General features: G+C 38.5%; 1 protein-coding gene and 1 non-coding gene across 2 annotated transcripts; one reads left to right on the top strand and one right to left on the bottom strand.

Moving 5' to 3' along the window:
- Positions 1-111: 111 nt before the first annotated feature.
- On the bottom strand, positions 112-193 carry TRNAS-CGA (transfer RNA serine (anticodon CGA)). The gene has a single exon. It is a non-coding gene; the product is annotated as a tRNA-Ser (tRNA).
- Positions 194-1,512: 1,319 nt separating this feature from the next.
- Positions 1,513-12,013, top strand: LOC137955352 (probable serine/threonine-protein kinase SIS8). The gene is made up of 13 exons (XM_068802257.1): positions 1,513-2,312; positions 3,699-4,136; positions 4,314-4,417; positions 4,968-6,247; positions 6,373-6,413; positions 7,061-7,129; positions 8,004-8,104; positions 8,659-8,737; positions 9,397-9,495; positions 9,585-9,653; positions 10,619-10,668; positions 10,777-10,953; positions 11,053-12,013. Exons 1-13 carry the CDS (start codon positions 1,851-1,853, stop codon positions 11,258-11,260), a joined length of 3,177 nt encoding a protein of 1,058 aa, XP_068658358.1. The 5' UTR covers positions 1,513-1,850; the 3' UTR covers positions 11,261-12,013.
- The last annotated feature ends 63 nt before the right edge of the window (positions 12,014-12,076 follow it).

The following is a 12,076-nucleotide window of genomic DNA, read 5'->3' as shown; positions in this document are numbered from 1 at the left end:
TAGACATTACACAGATTTAATTGCAAAATTTAAAGCATCCAAAGAAAAGTCATTATATGATTTCATGCTTTTCAAAGCAGAAAAAATTAATCAGACAACTGAAAGAACTGGCGTCGACAGCAGGATTCGAACCTGCGCAGGCAAAGCCCAACAGATTTCGAGTCTGTCTCCTTAACCACTCGGACATATCGACGCTTCGTAGTCTTTATAAAACATATTAATAAACTACCATAATTGGTTTTTCTCTGATTCTCCTCCGTTCATTTGTTTTGACTTTTTAGAGTGCAAACTTAAGCTTATGCAGAGTACCTTGATGGCATCATTATCATTGGCCAATATAAACAGGGTTAAAATAATAGGCATTGGCTCTCTGCCTGGAATTCCATGGAAGAGTCTTTAAGCTCCAGAGTCAAGACACTTAAAAGAGAAAACCCATCACCAACAATGGGTATTTGTTATGTGGGCCCCGTTTCACCAAGGGGTGGTGGCTAGAGGACAAAAGAGTTAGGTGGATCCCATTGAAGAGTGAAAGGTTGCATTAATAAATGTCATGCCAATACAGTTGAAGAACCTTATATTATATGCAGATTATGTCATTTTGGCGTCAATTGAGTGTGTTCATTGCCCCTTCTTATTTTAGTGTATTTGAGAGATTAATCTATCTTATCCCCCCATTTACTTTTAGTATCAGGCACTTGGTGAAGAAGGTCTACTCTGTCGGAAATCGCGTATCATTTTTCCTTTTCATATTGGTAGTGAAGAAGCAAGAAATCGGACAAGCAAAGCTTGAAATTCCAGGAATCTTATATTAAATGAAATGACGCTGAAATCTTGAACGATAGAAAGAGGAGTAGAGAGAATCTTGCATTTCAAAACCCATTTATTTGGCAGTTAACATTGGGACTAGTGAAATTTTATTTTCTAGTAATATATTCTGTAAGATGTCAATAATGGTGTCTAAGTCTGAATTGAAAAAAGTATTCACCATTAAAGAAGATACAGTCCGATTCTCTAAGAGATATCATATCCGCTGTATCTTTCAAGTCTCTAATGAGGAAGCCTGCTTCAATTATAAGTGCTTTAGTTTAGCCAAACTTCTCCATCTTAATCGTGATTCAAAAGGATTCAGACTAAGCTCATACAACAAACCATGGTTTTTCACTTTTTCGCATTCTGCTAAAATCGTTTCATATTTCAGTGGTGTTTTAGATTATGTGAAATTGGTCTATGTATCATTTGATTTGTTTTAGAACGGAATCATTTTTCAGTTGGCGATGACTATATGATAATATTTTTTGTTAGCAGAAAGAGAGAGTATGTTATATAATTATTTATTTGAAGCAGCGGGCATGGTGCTGCCAAATCGCCATGGCTGGAAATCGGTTGTATTTGGACGACATTTTTTTCGTGTCTTGTAATCTTCGGGTTCAAGTGGTCTGCGGTGGGATCCACTTCACGAGTTGCCTTAGCTGTGGGCTGTGTGTTGCCTTGTCTCTCTCTGCAACTCGCGTTCCCCCGCCCTTTTTTCTTTTTCCACGGGAGAAATAAGGAAGAACTGATGAAAAGTACAATAGGCGGAGCAAGGAAAGCGAGGAAAAGGAGGCTCTATCAGTGTTATCTACAATAAGGGCAATCTGTTTTGCTGAATCTGAAAAAAGGGTTCTGTTGTTTCAGGCGAGAGTTTGTTCGCGGAAGCAGCTGTTGTTTCTGAAACATATCCACAGCTATGAACTTCAGAGCCCGGGTATTGTTTATGTGGGGATGAGGGTTTTGTGCTTCTGGGTTTATTGAATATAACCCAGTTTTGAGTTGATTATTTTGAGAGGTTTAAGTTCAATAAACGCTACAAAATGAGGAACTTTCTCAAGAAGCTGCATATTGTGCCCAACCAATCTGAGCTTGCCGAGGGCTCCTCATCGAGGGGAAGTAAATTCTCAGAATGCCCAAGTGGGAAGTCACCGCCGTCTCGATCCTCATCCGACCAAAAACATTTGTCAGGCCTGACTGGGTGGTTAACTTCGGTAGCTACTAGGCATAGTCCTGTTCCTCCTTCCTCTTCTCAAGTTTCAAAAGACAATAAAAGGGAGCCGCAGGACAACTCAGACCGGGGGAATGAGCTAGCAAGGCAGGATTCGGGATCAAGCAATTCGCGAGACCCAGAGTTGGAGGAGGAGTATCAGATACAGATTGCTTTGGAGTTGAGTGCAAGGGAGGATCCGGAGGCTGTTCAGATTGAAGCCGTAAAGCAGATCAGTTTGGGGTCCTTCCCTCCTCAGAATACTCCAGCAGAAGTTATTGCATATAGATACTGGGTTTGTTCTTAATTGCTTTTCTTTCTAAGAGGTCTAATCATTTCTCTAGTGGAAACACTTGTGACTAGGTAGACGGTCAAACTGAGTAGCTTATAATTTCCATTATAAAAAGCACAGGAAGTACAAAATCAATCCCAGTTGCTTCTCCTCTTGAATATCATGTTTGGTACTGGCAGCGCAAATTATTCCTTGCACTATGCGCTGCTCAAATAGATAACATGATAGGGTATTTCCTTTTTTTTCAAATGAAAATTTTATTAAGAACGGAAAAGACAGCAGTATAAGCTGCAAAGAAGCAAAACTGACAAGTAATCCAGCCACCAAACAACAAGTGAAGTCTAATTGACACACTCTGAAGCGAGAGAGTCTGCTACAGTATTAGCAGAGAGAGGTGTGTGCAACCAATAGATATAAAAGTCTGTGGCAGCTGGCACGTTGACAATCTCGATCAAAGAGAAATTGTTTTCAATAGAAATTATCTAATGCACCCTTCCAGAAAGGTTATGTGAAGCGGGAACTACATATTCTCCACTTTTGTATGCTTAACAAATAAGGGGCCTACAGGTATGTGAAAACCTGTGCTCTCTGCTTTATGAGATGATAAGTTTGCGTTTCGAATTAAGAAATCAGTTTGAATGACATAATTCTTCATCTAGTGTCCTCTTACTTTTTGTTGAAGTGTTTTCTGTAGAACTGTTAGATGGGAGATGAGCTAGATATTCTAATCTATTTACTCAAGACAGACTGAGCTGATTCTATGTGTGCATGATTAGGAAGATTGTATGAACCCTCTTCATTTGCTAAGCCTCTTCTTGTTCTTCCTTCGGTGTAGTACCTGGCTGCTTGCGGCCTTCTTTAACTCCATCTCTGTGGTTCTTCTAGGCTTAACCAAATTATTACTAATATATTTAGAAGAAGCATAAAAATGGTGCGGCTTTCTTCTTTACATATGCATTCTTGTAAAGATATTGATTTCCTCTGTAGTTATTTCTTATATCCTGTATACTTAGGATTAAGAGTCATCCAGACTTTGTAATAGAAGATCTTCTTAGTGGAAACGATTTGGCTCACCGGAAAGAAAGTATTCCTGTGATTGATTTCTTTTCGAGGGATTAGTTGTTCATGCCACTTCAAGGGACTTCAGAACTTGAAGAATGGAATACCATTTTATAAAACTCTTTTATACTTTTGTGTGTTTCTTAGGTTTTGCTGTTCAAATGAACTGAATGCAGTTCTTGTGGTTTTGTAAATTGGAGAACTCTAATTTGTTTAAAGGTAGAAGATTGGAAATTTTGCCACATTTCAGTTTGATTTTTAGAAGATTTTGCAATATTTCTGGGTCTTTCTTTACCTATCTCATATCGTAGATCTGTCCATGGTTCACAGAATTACAATGCCCTTGGATACGATGACAAAATTTTGGATGGTTTTTATGATTTATATGGGATTTTGGCTGATTCAACACCGGATAAGATGCCTTCCCTCATCGACTTGCAACGGATACCTGTATCTGATAGTATAAGTTGGGAAGCCATACTTGTCAATAGAGCATCAGACTCTGATTTGCTAAGATTAGAGCAGAGGGCACTAGTGATGGCTGTAGAGTCGAGGTCAGGCTCTCGAGGAGTCATGCAGAGTGATTTAGTGCAAAAACTTGCAATTTTGGTTGCTGACTACATGGGTGGGCCAGTTGAGGATCCAGAGAAAATGTTAAAGAATTGGAGAAGTCAAAGTAACCATCTACGCACATCAGTTGGAAATATGGTGCTGCCTCTTGGCCAATTGAAGATCGGTCTAGCACGTCATCGGGCATTACTATTCAAGGTGGGCAACTTCTCTCCTGAATTAGACTATCTGCCTTCTTTGTTCAAAGAGTTGCTTGTTACTTTTGAGGTTCTCCTTTCTAATTTGGTTTTGGTGTATTTTGTTTGAAGCTTTATTTTTAATTGTTCATTGTGAACCTTAAAAAGGTGTCTGTTATGTGTGTTGAATGTTTGGCAGGTCTTGGCTGATAGCGTGGGTCTTCCATGTCGCTTAGTAAAAGGGCAACAGTACACAGGCTCAGATGATGTCGCTATGAACATCGTGAAGATAGATGATGGAAGGTATTTCTTAACTAGTTTGGTTTTGGGTTCTGGACTAGTATTGTCTTTGTGAGAGGGTCTTTCTTTTTCTTTTTTTTTTCAATGAAATTTCTGCCAAATTCAAAAAAAATATATTCTTATTTTTTACTTTATGTATATTCTAGCTTTCTGTGTTGTACTTGCAAACTAATTGCCTGGTTACAACATTGAAATGTGATACACTTAAAAAAGTTTCCTAACAGTTTGTGTTCTCTCTCTCTCTCTCTCTCTCTCTCTCTTTATATATATATATATTTTTTTTTTTTTTTTCTTGGGGCTGCTTAGTGGTTTTGGTGACCACTTAGTGCATGGTCCTGTACTTTGGACTATATCTTATGGAATTTTCTTGTAATCTCTGACTTTTTAATACAATTCTCACTTTTCTCCGAAAAAAAAAGAAAAAGAAAAAAGAAAAGGTTCTTGGAGAAGGTGAAGTGAAAAATCTTGGTTTGTTCTTTGGTACCATAGGTACAACCTGGAAAAGTTATGCGTTCGGGAAGATAATATGCTCATAAAAGATTTTGTATCACAGGGAGTACATTGTTGACCTAATGGCAGACCCTGGGACCTTGATACCCTCTGATGCGGCAGGACCACTACTTGATTTTGAAGAACCTTTCCTTACAGTTGGCTCCCTCAGAGATTATGATCACTCTCAAGATGGTTCATCGAGCAGTTGTTTGACCTTCTCAACTGGCGGGAACTTAGAGCATGGGCCTCTGGACAAGAAATATGACACCGATGACTTTAGTGGTGATGAGAATCCAAGGTTAAGGTTTCCCCATAAAGACTCTTCATCTGATGAGTTGAAAACTGATAACTCTAGACTGTCAGATGAATATGAGCAGCTCGACAGAAGGAATAAGGTACTCATACATGAGCTCCCCGATCGTCCAAATTATCCATTTTCACATGCTAGATCTCCTTCCTGGACGGAAGGTGTGAGCTCTCCTGCTGCCCACCGGATGAAAGTGAAAGATGTCTCCAAATACATGATTGATGCTGCAAAAGAAAATCCGCAGTTAGCTCAAAAGCTTCATGATGTATTGCTTGAAAGTGGGGTTGTCGCACCTCCTAATCTGTTCACAGAGATTTACTCTGATCCAATAATTGAAGAATCAACTCAGTATGGAGATGAGCTTGCAAAAAAGAATCGAAAAAGTGTCTCTCCCCAGAAAACTCATGTGCGTGGGATTGTAGGCCCTTATCTGCCACCTCTACCAAACCAGCCAAAACCAAGTTCTGTGAGTTCAAGGGCACAAGCAGAACCTTTGAAGCCTGTAATGGGGCTTGGTGTTCTCCATCCAGTTAATTCAGGAGACCCCCATAACCTTCCTAGTTCTTCTGAGTCTGAAGAATCTCCTCCAGTGAAATTTGTAAAAAATATGCCTATGGCAGCTGCAGCGACAGCTGCTGTTGTGGCATCTTCAATGGTGGTTGCTGTGCCTAAATCAAATGCAGATTCAAACCGGGAAGTTCCCATGGCTTCAACAGCAGCTGTAGGAGCAACAACTGCAGCTGTGAACAGGCAATATGAACAGTTGGAACCTTCTTGTTTAAATCAAATAGAGTGGAATAGAAAAAGTGGAGAAGGAAATGGTAGGTCTGGAGATGGGTCGCATGGTAGTGGGCATGGGCGCAAAGATGGGTTTGAGCGGAACTCAGATGGGAACATGGCTAATCTGGAAGGCGAGAGGATTTCAGATAAATCAACTGAAAATGAGAGTATGAAATCTTATATTACTCTTGATGATGTGTCAGAATGGGAAATACAGTGGGAGGACATCATCTTGGGAGACAGGATTGGGTTGGGTATATTCACAGCTTTGCCTTTCTACAATCATTATTTTTTATCTTTTAAAAACAAAAAGAGAAAAAAATTCATTGGTTTGACCTATTATCCTGATATTCTTTTATTTCTATACATTATGGTCTAGGCTCTTATGGAGAGGTGTATCGTGGAGAATGGCATGGAACAGTAAGTTATTTCACCATAATATGATTAGTTTTGACCAATTAGATCTTTCAAAAAGGCAAAAAATGCATAAATGCGATTAGGACAGCTAGCTTGTCATTTAAAAAAAAAGGATGCGTGTCTCCATAGACCACTTACATCATAAGCGGAAATTTATCTGTTGGAAGTTTTTCCTTTCATCCATAATGCTTTTAAGAAAAAAAACCATTGATGAGACTTTTATGCCTACTCTCTTAGAGTTTATGTTATGGTTGTCTAGCATAGCTTTTCTCAATGCTTTTTTAGAAATTCATTACTCCGACAGCTTTTCTTGTTAGCCGTGATGCTAATGAAAAATTATATGGTCGAATCGTATCTGAACTAGAGTCATATTAACAGCGCTTTATCTCCATTTATTTAAGTTTTTGGTTAAAAAGAGTTTGTGACTTCACACTAAGTGGATTTATGTCATGTATTTAAAATTTAGTTGAACAGATGCATCCAGAGGGAACATATGAATTGGCATACCCCGCCATTCAAAAGATACAATAAAGAGTAGAATGAAATTGTTTGTTCTTGATTGGGTTATTGTTGAGTATTATAGTTTATTGTAGCCTTGTATTAGGAATAAAAGATTTATGTAACTCACAGCTGTTCCTTAAAATTGTTAGGAAGTTGCTGTCAAGAGGTTCTTAGATCAAGATATTTCTGGTGATGCGCTTGCAGAGTTTAGAAGTGAGGTAACGCTCTCTCTCTCTCTCTCTCTCTCTATATATATATATATATATATAGTATAAATAAAATCCAATCCTCCCTGGCCCTCTCCTGTAGTCAATTCTATCTAATACTTGTTTCTTGGTAGGTTGTTCACTGTTTACATTCCATTGGGTAAGAAAGACTTTTGCACTCTCTATGAATATTATTTTTCTCACTCCCACAAAAAAAAAACCCTAAACTGTATCTGTTGATTCTAAAATTAGAACAGGAAAAAATGTGAAATGCCTGTGATTCTCAAGGTTGCTCACTGTAATAGTTATTTAGTGCAACAATGGGTTGGTTATGTATTGAGTTGACACTGACGTTTTCAGTTTCTGATGTTGGAAACATAGACCCTATGCCATTGGCGTGGAGGCTCTTCCCCATCTCTCCTCTTCACGCCTTGGCAGACAGTATTTAGATTCTGGTGGTGTTTAAGCGGTGTTGGATGGGATGTGCTGCAGATTCCTCCTTAATCATTTAGCAGAGGGTTAACTTACAGTGTCTCCATTTTGTTTCTTTGACAAACTATGAACAGTCTGGATTGCTTGCATATCATGAATTGGTGAAATTTACTGCTTGGCGGATGCAAAAGTCTGGCATTTCTGGATGAATAGTTTCTCCTGTATGTTGTGTGGATTACCATTTGTGTCTCAGTGAGTCATGGAGACTAATATAAGTTAAACAACTGGCCTTTGTGGGTCTGATCATATTTGCTGTGAATTGTCTGTACAAACCTCATTTATTTCCTTTGAGAAAAGCTTATTTATTTTTAAAATTTTATTCGTTTTTGTTGCATGATTGATTGGATTTGAATTTTTACTCATCAGCTAACATTTATTTTCTTGAACTTTCAAGGTACGGATTATGAAAAGACTACGTCATCCCAATGTTGTCCTCTTCATGGGAGCAGTCACTCGAGCACCCAATCTTTCTATTGTTACAGAATTTCTTCCTAGGTAAGCATACTTTATATGCTTATCTGTTTGCCATCCATTGCTATCTTCTTCCATTCTAATGGAGTGCGATTGTCCTTTCTTCTTGATTGATTAATGAATTAGAGAAGAGCATTACCAGCAATCTGAAATAGTTTCCTGTGAACGAGTGTCATTATACAACTTTATTAGCGAGCCAAGCAAGCATAAAATTAGTCAAGCACCTTTGGGAAATCTGTTTAATTTGTGCTAAGTCCTCAACTATGCTATTTGCTACTTTTCTAGCTTAGATATGATTAATTGCTATTAGGTATCCTTGCTTAGCGCAACTGCTTTGCAGGTAAATGCTCTTGAAGCCTGTTAGAGATATGCAAAAGGACTTCCATCCTATCTCTCTAAGGAAATTTTTTATCCTGAAGTCACTGTTTCTTTCTAATGGTTCTGCTATTTATTAGGATGAAGAACTGTCATAAGTAGCTTTAGATCTGTAAGAACGTCATCATTTTTTTGTGCACTATCTGTTTGTTTAAGACGTGATCTTTTGGGAAATTTGATCTATGGGTTTTTTGCTTTTGCAGGGGTAGTTTGTACAGATTAATCCATCGGCCTAATAATCAATTAGATGAGAGGAGGCGTCTGAGGATGGCACTGGATGTTGTATGAATTCTACTCTATTTTTCTTTTCTTGTTTTCAGCCTAGACTTAAGTTCCTTTGAAAATGTTAGGAGAGTTGTACCTATGAAGACATGCATGAAACTTAGCCACTCAAACACTCCATACAAAATTTGATCATGTTACTTCTCTCTAATGCATAGATTAATTTTAATTATAATAACCACCTTATAAATCTTTCTTTTCTCTTGTCAAATAACATACTATTGGTTGGACCCATGTGGTTCCAAGAAAGTATAGTATCAGCTGCTTTGGGTTAATTGGGGATTGAGCATGGAACAGGTGGGTGCCCTAGTTTTTTTTATGAACCCTACCATAATCTAAGCTGTTCGATTAAGAAAATTGATGGACAGTTTTCTGCTGGAGCCAGAGTAGCTAAATTATCTATGCGTTCTCTTTATCTAAGTACTTGCTGCTTTTGTGGTTAATTGGGATTGAGCATAGAACATGTGGGTGCCCTAGGTTTTTGGTGAATCCTACCATAATCTAAGCTGCTAAGTTAAGAAAACTGATCCACAGTGTTCTGTTAGAGCAGTTACTAGATCATCTACCCATTCTCTTATATAAGTTACTTGTACATGAAAGGGCTCTTGCTTTATTAAAGTTAATGTATATTCCTTTTCTTTTTTATTAAACATCTTCAGGTTCGTGGGATGAATTATTTGCATAATTGCACACCCATTATTGTGCATCGTGATTTGAAGTCTCCAAATCTTCTTGTAGATAAGAACTGGGTTGTGAAGGTAGTTTTCATTCCTTCTGAGACCATGCTCATCTTTGAAATAAAACATTGTTGGTTTATTTTGAGCTTATCTGTATAATCACCATGTAGGTTTGTGACTTTGGATTATCACGAATGAAGCAAAACACATTTCTCTCCTCAAGATCAACTGCTGGGACAGTAAGCTAAATATCGCTTTTGTATTCAATTTTTTTGCCATTCATGTCCTTAGTAGGATGTCAGAAACTTGGCTGTTTCAGCTTATTCTTAGCATTGGTTTTTACTCGTTTAGTGATAACATTCAGTTTATGGTAATAGGGGTGGCAGCAGGTGGGCTTGGCCAGTGCTGCAAAAGCCACGATCATCCCAAGCATGAAATCTTCCTTACTATTTTAACATGTTTATACTTACATTGATTAACTATTAAAAAAAAACGCTAATCTGTATATATAGTATCGTTTTTATGTGGGCAGGTTCTGCAAAACCTGACCACAGCTCCTCTAGTCAAACATTGAAAATGGGGGCAGGGCAGAGCAAGTTCCTTGTTTAACCTGCCCTGCTGCCATTGCTACATGTTAGTGGACCCCCTTTATTTATTTACATCTTTGTATCAACCAAATTGATTTATGTCTTCATATTACATAACCACTACGTTTGTATATCTAGTTCTTCCTGGTTTTAGTGTTAACATATTTTCCTCTTTCTTAATAAAATCTTTTTCTTCTTGCTTAGATTTTAAAAATAAAAATAAAAAAACATTTTAGTGTAAATTTTGCACGACAAGGTTAGAGGACAGAGGTAGGTAATCTATGCAGTTTGAAACTTAATACTTGTAATCATAAAACGATTTTGAACCCTAACAAATTGATGAACTCCCAAACTCCGACTCTGGATTTGATGTCTACACTCCTTGGCCTGCTGAATATTGTAACATACAGAGGGCTCAATCTATTTGAAGGAGTTTGGGAACCAACTCCCCTCTGAAGGTCTGATACAAGAGTGGTGCCATCAATTGAATAAGATATCTGATTTTTTGGTCGGCAGCTCACTGAAGTTGCTTAACCATTGTATAATTCCTGTCAACAGTTTTTTTCCTAATTAGTTGCTACCTATGTTTAAAATCTGTGTTATTGTCTGTTTTTCAGGCTGAATGGATGGCCCCAGAGGTGCTACGGAATGAACCTTCAAATGAGAAGTATGTATTACTTATTTCTGTTCTTGAAGGCTATAGTGCACCGAAATTTGTTGTTATATTACTTGGTTAGGCAATTTGATCAGAAGTTTTGGCACTTCTCCTTGGCAGATGTGATGTATATAGTTTTGGTGTCATATTATGGGAGCTGTCCACATTGCAGCAGCCATGGGGAGGTATGAACCCAATGCAGGTTGTGGGAGCTGTTGGATTTCAGCATCGGCGCCTCGACATTCCAGACAACATGGATCCTGCTATTGCAGACTTAATAAAGAGATGTTGGCTAACGTTAGTGCTTAAATTTTCCTCGTTAACAATATGTTCGGAACTGGTAATGACTTTTACTGGGTTTAGATGATGACCACTTATGTCTTCTATCTGCAACAGAGATCCAAAGCTGCGCCCATCATTCTCTGAAATCATGGGTGCGTTGAAACCACTGCAGAAGCCCATAACACACACTCAGGTGCCAAGACCAAGGGCACCAGCAGTCACCAGTATTGATCAGGAAAAAGGAGGCTTGTCTCAGCGCAGAGAAGATTTGACACAGCAACAGTCAGGTACAAAACAAAATGAGGCAGGAGTAGGTGTATGATGAGAGTCTATCCAAAAGGAGGTCCATCTTAAAAAATGGTTGCTGGAGATAATGTAAGATGAGATCCAGACTCGACCATGAAGACTAGACCAGTTATGGGTTGATGCAGAAGCCGTATCAAGGAAGAGGATTGTAAATTTGTTTGTAATGATCGTGCTGTTGTTCGTTCCTTAGGGCGTGTTGCTGTTGTTGCTTATACTGCCAGTGAAAATCAGCATGGAGTGAATAACATACCGGATTTCTGCTTCCGGTCCGTGGTGGATCTCTTAGACATGGCTCAGGTAAGATGGACAAATGTTTCTGCTACCTCTGAGTCCTGTAACCCTGCTCGTGTTTGATAGGTGATTGTATGTGGAGTGAAGGCCGAGCATTTGATTGGAGAGGGGCCAAAGGGTATGTGGATTGTTGTAATCATGTCAATTCTTGTGGTATGATGAGCGGGGAAGATCTGGAAAGAAAAGAGAGTACAGGCGAATTTTTTTATCAGTTTCTCATAAGCGAGGAGAAAAAAGAAGCTGTAGCCAAATGTGTTTTTTTCACATAACAATTTCTTGTCCTAGATCAGATTTTTTCTTCTTGAATTCAAGAAAACAAGTGTTTTTTCCCCCTTTGCCATCCGCATTTCAGTTCCGGATACTAGCTATCTATCTGTACTTTCAGCACACAACAGATGAACCCTGTAACATGACCTGGGTCCATTTTTTCAGAAACTCTTTTTACTTCTTGCTGCTGTAGCGAGGCAGTTCACGCAGAATAGACATGGATTCTTTTAGTCGTCTTACAGACATTATGTCTCAGAATGCCATGGACGTTCAC

Source organism: Aristolochia californica, unplaced genomic scaffold (assembly GCF_029961685.1).
Source record: "Aristolochia californica isolate CCGP_79_NKW_82.1479 unplaced genomic scaffold, dmAriCali1.0.hap1 SCAF_2, whole genome shotgun sequence".
NCBI lineage: Eukaryota > Viridiplantae > Streptophyta > Magnoliopsida > Piperales > Aristolochiaceae > Aristolochia > Aristolochia californica.
This window is presented reverse-complemented; position numbering and strand designations above follow the sequence as displayed.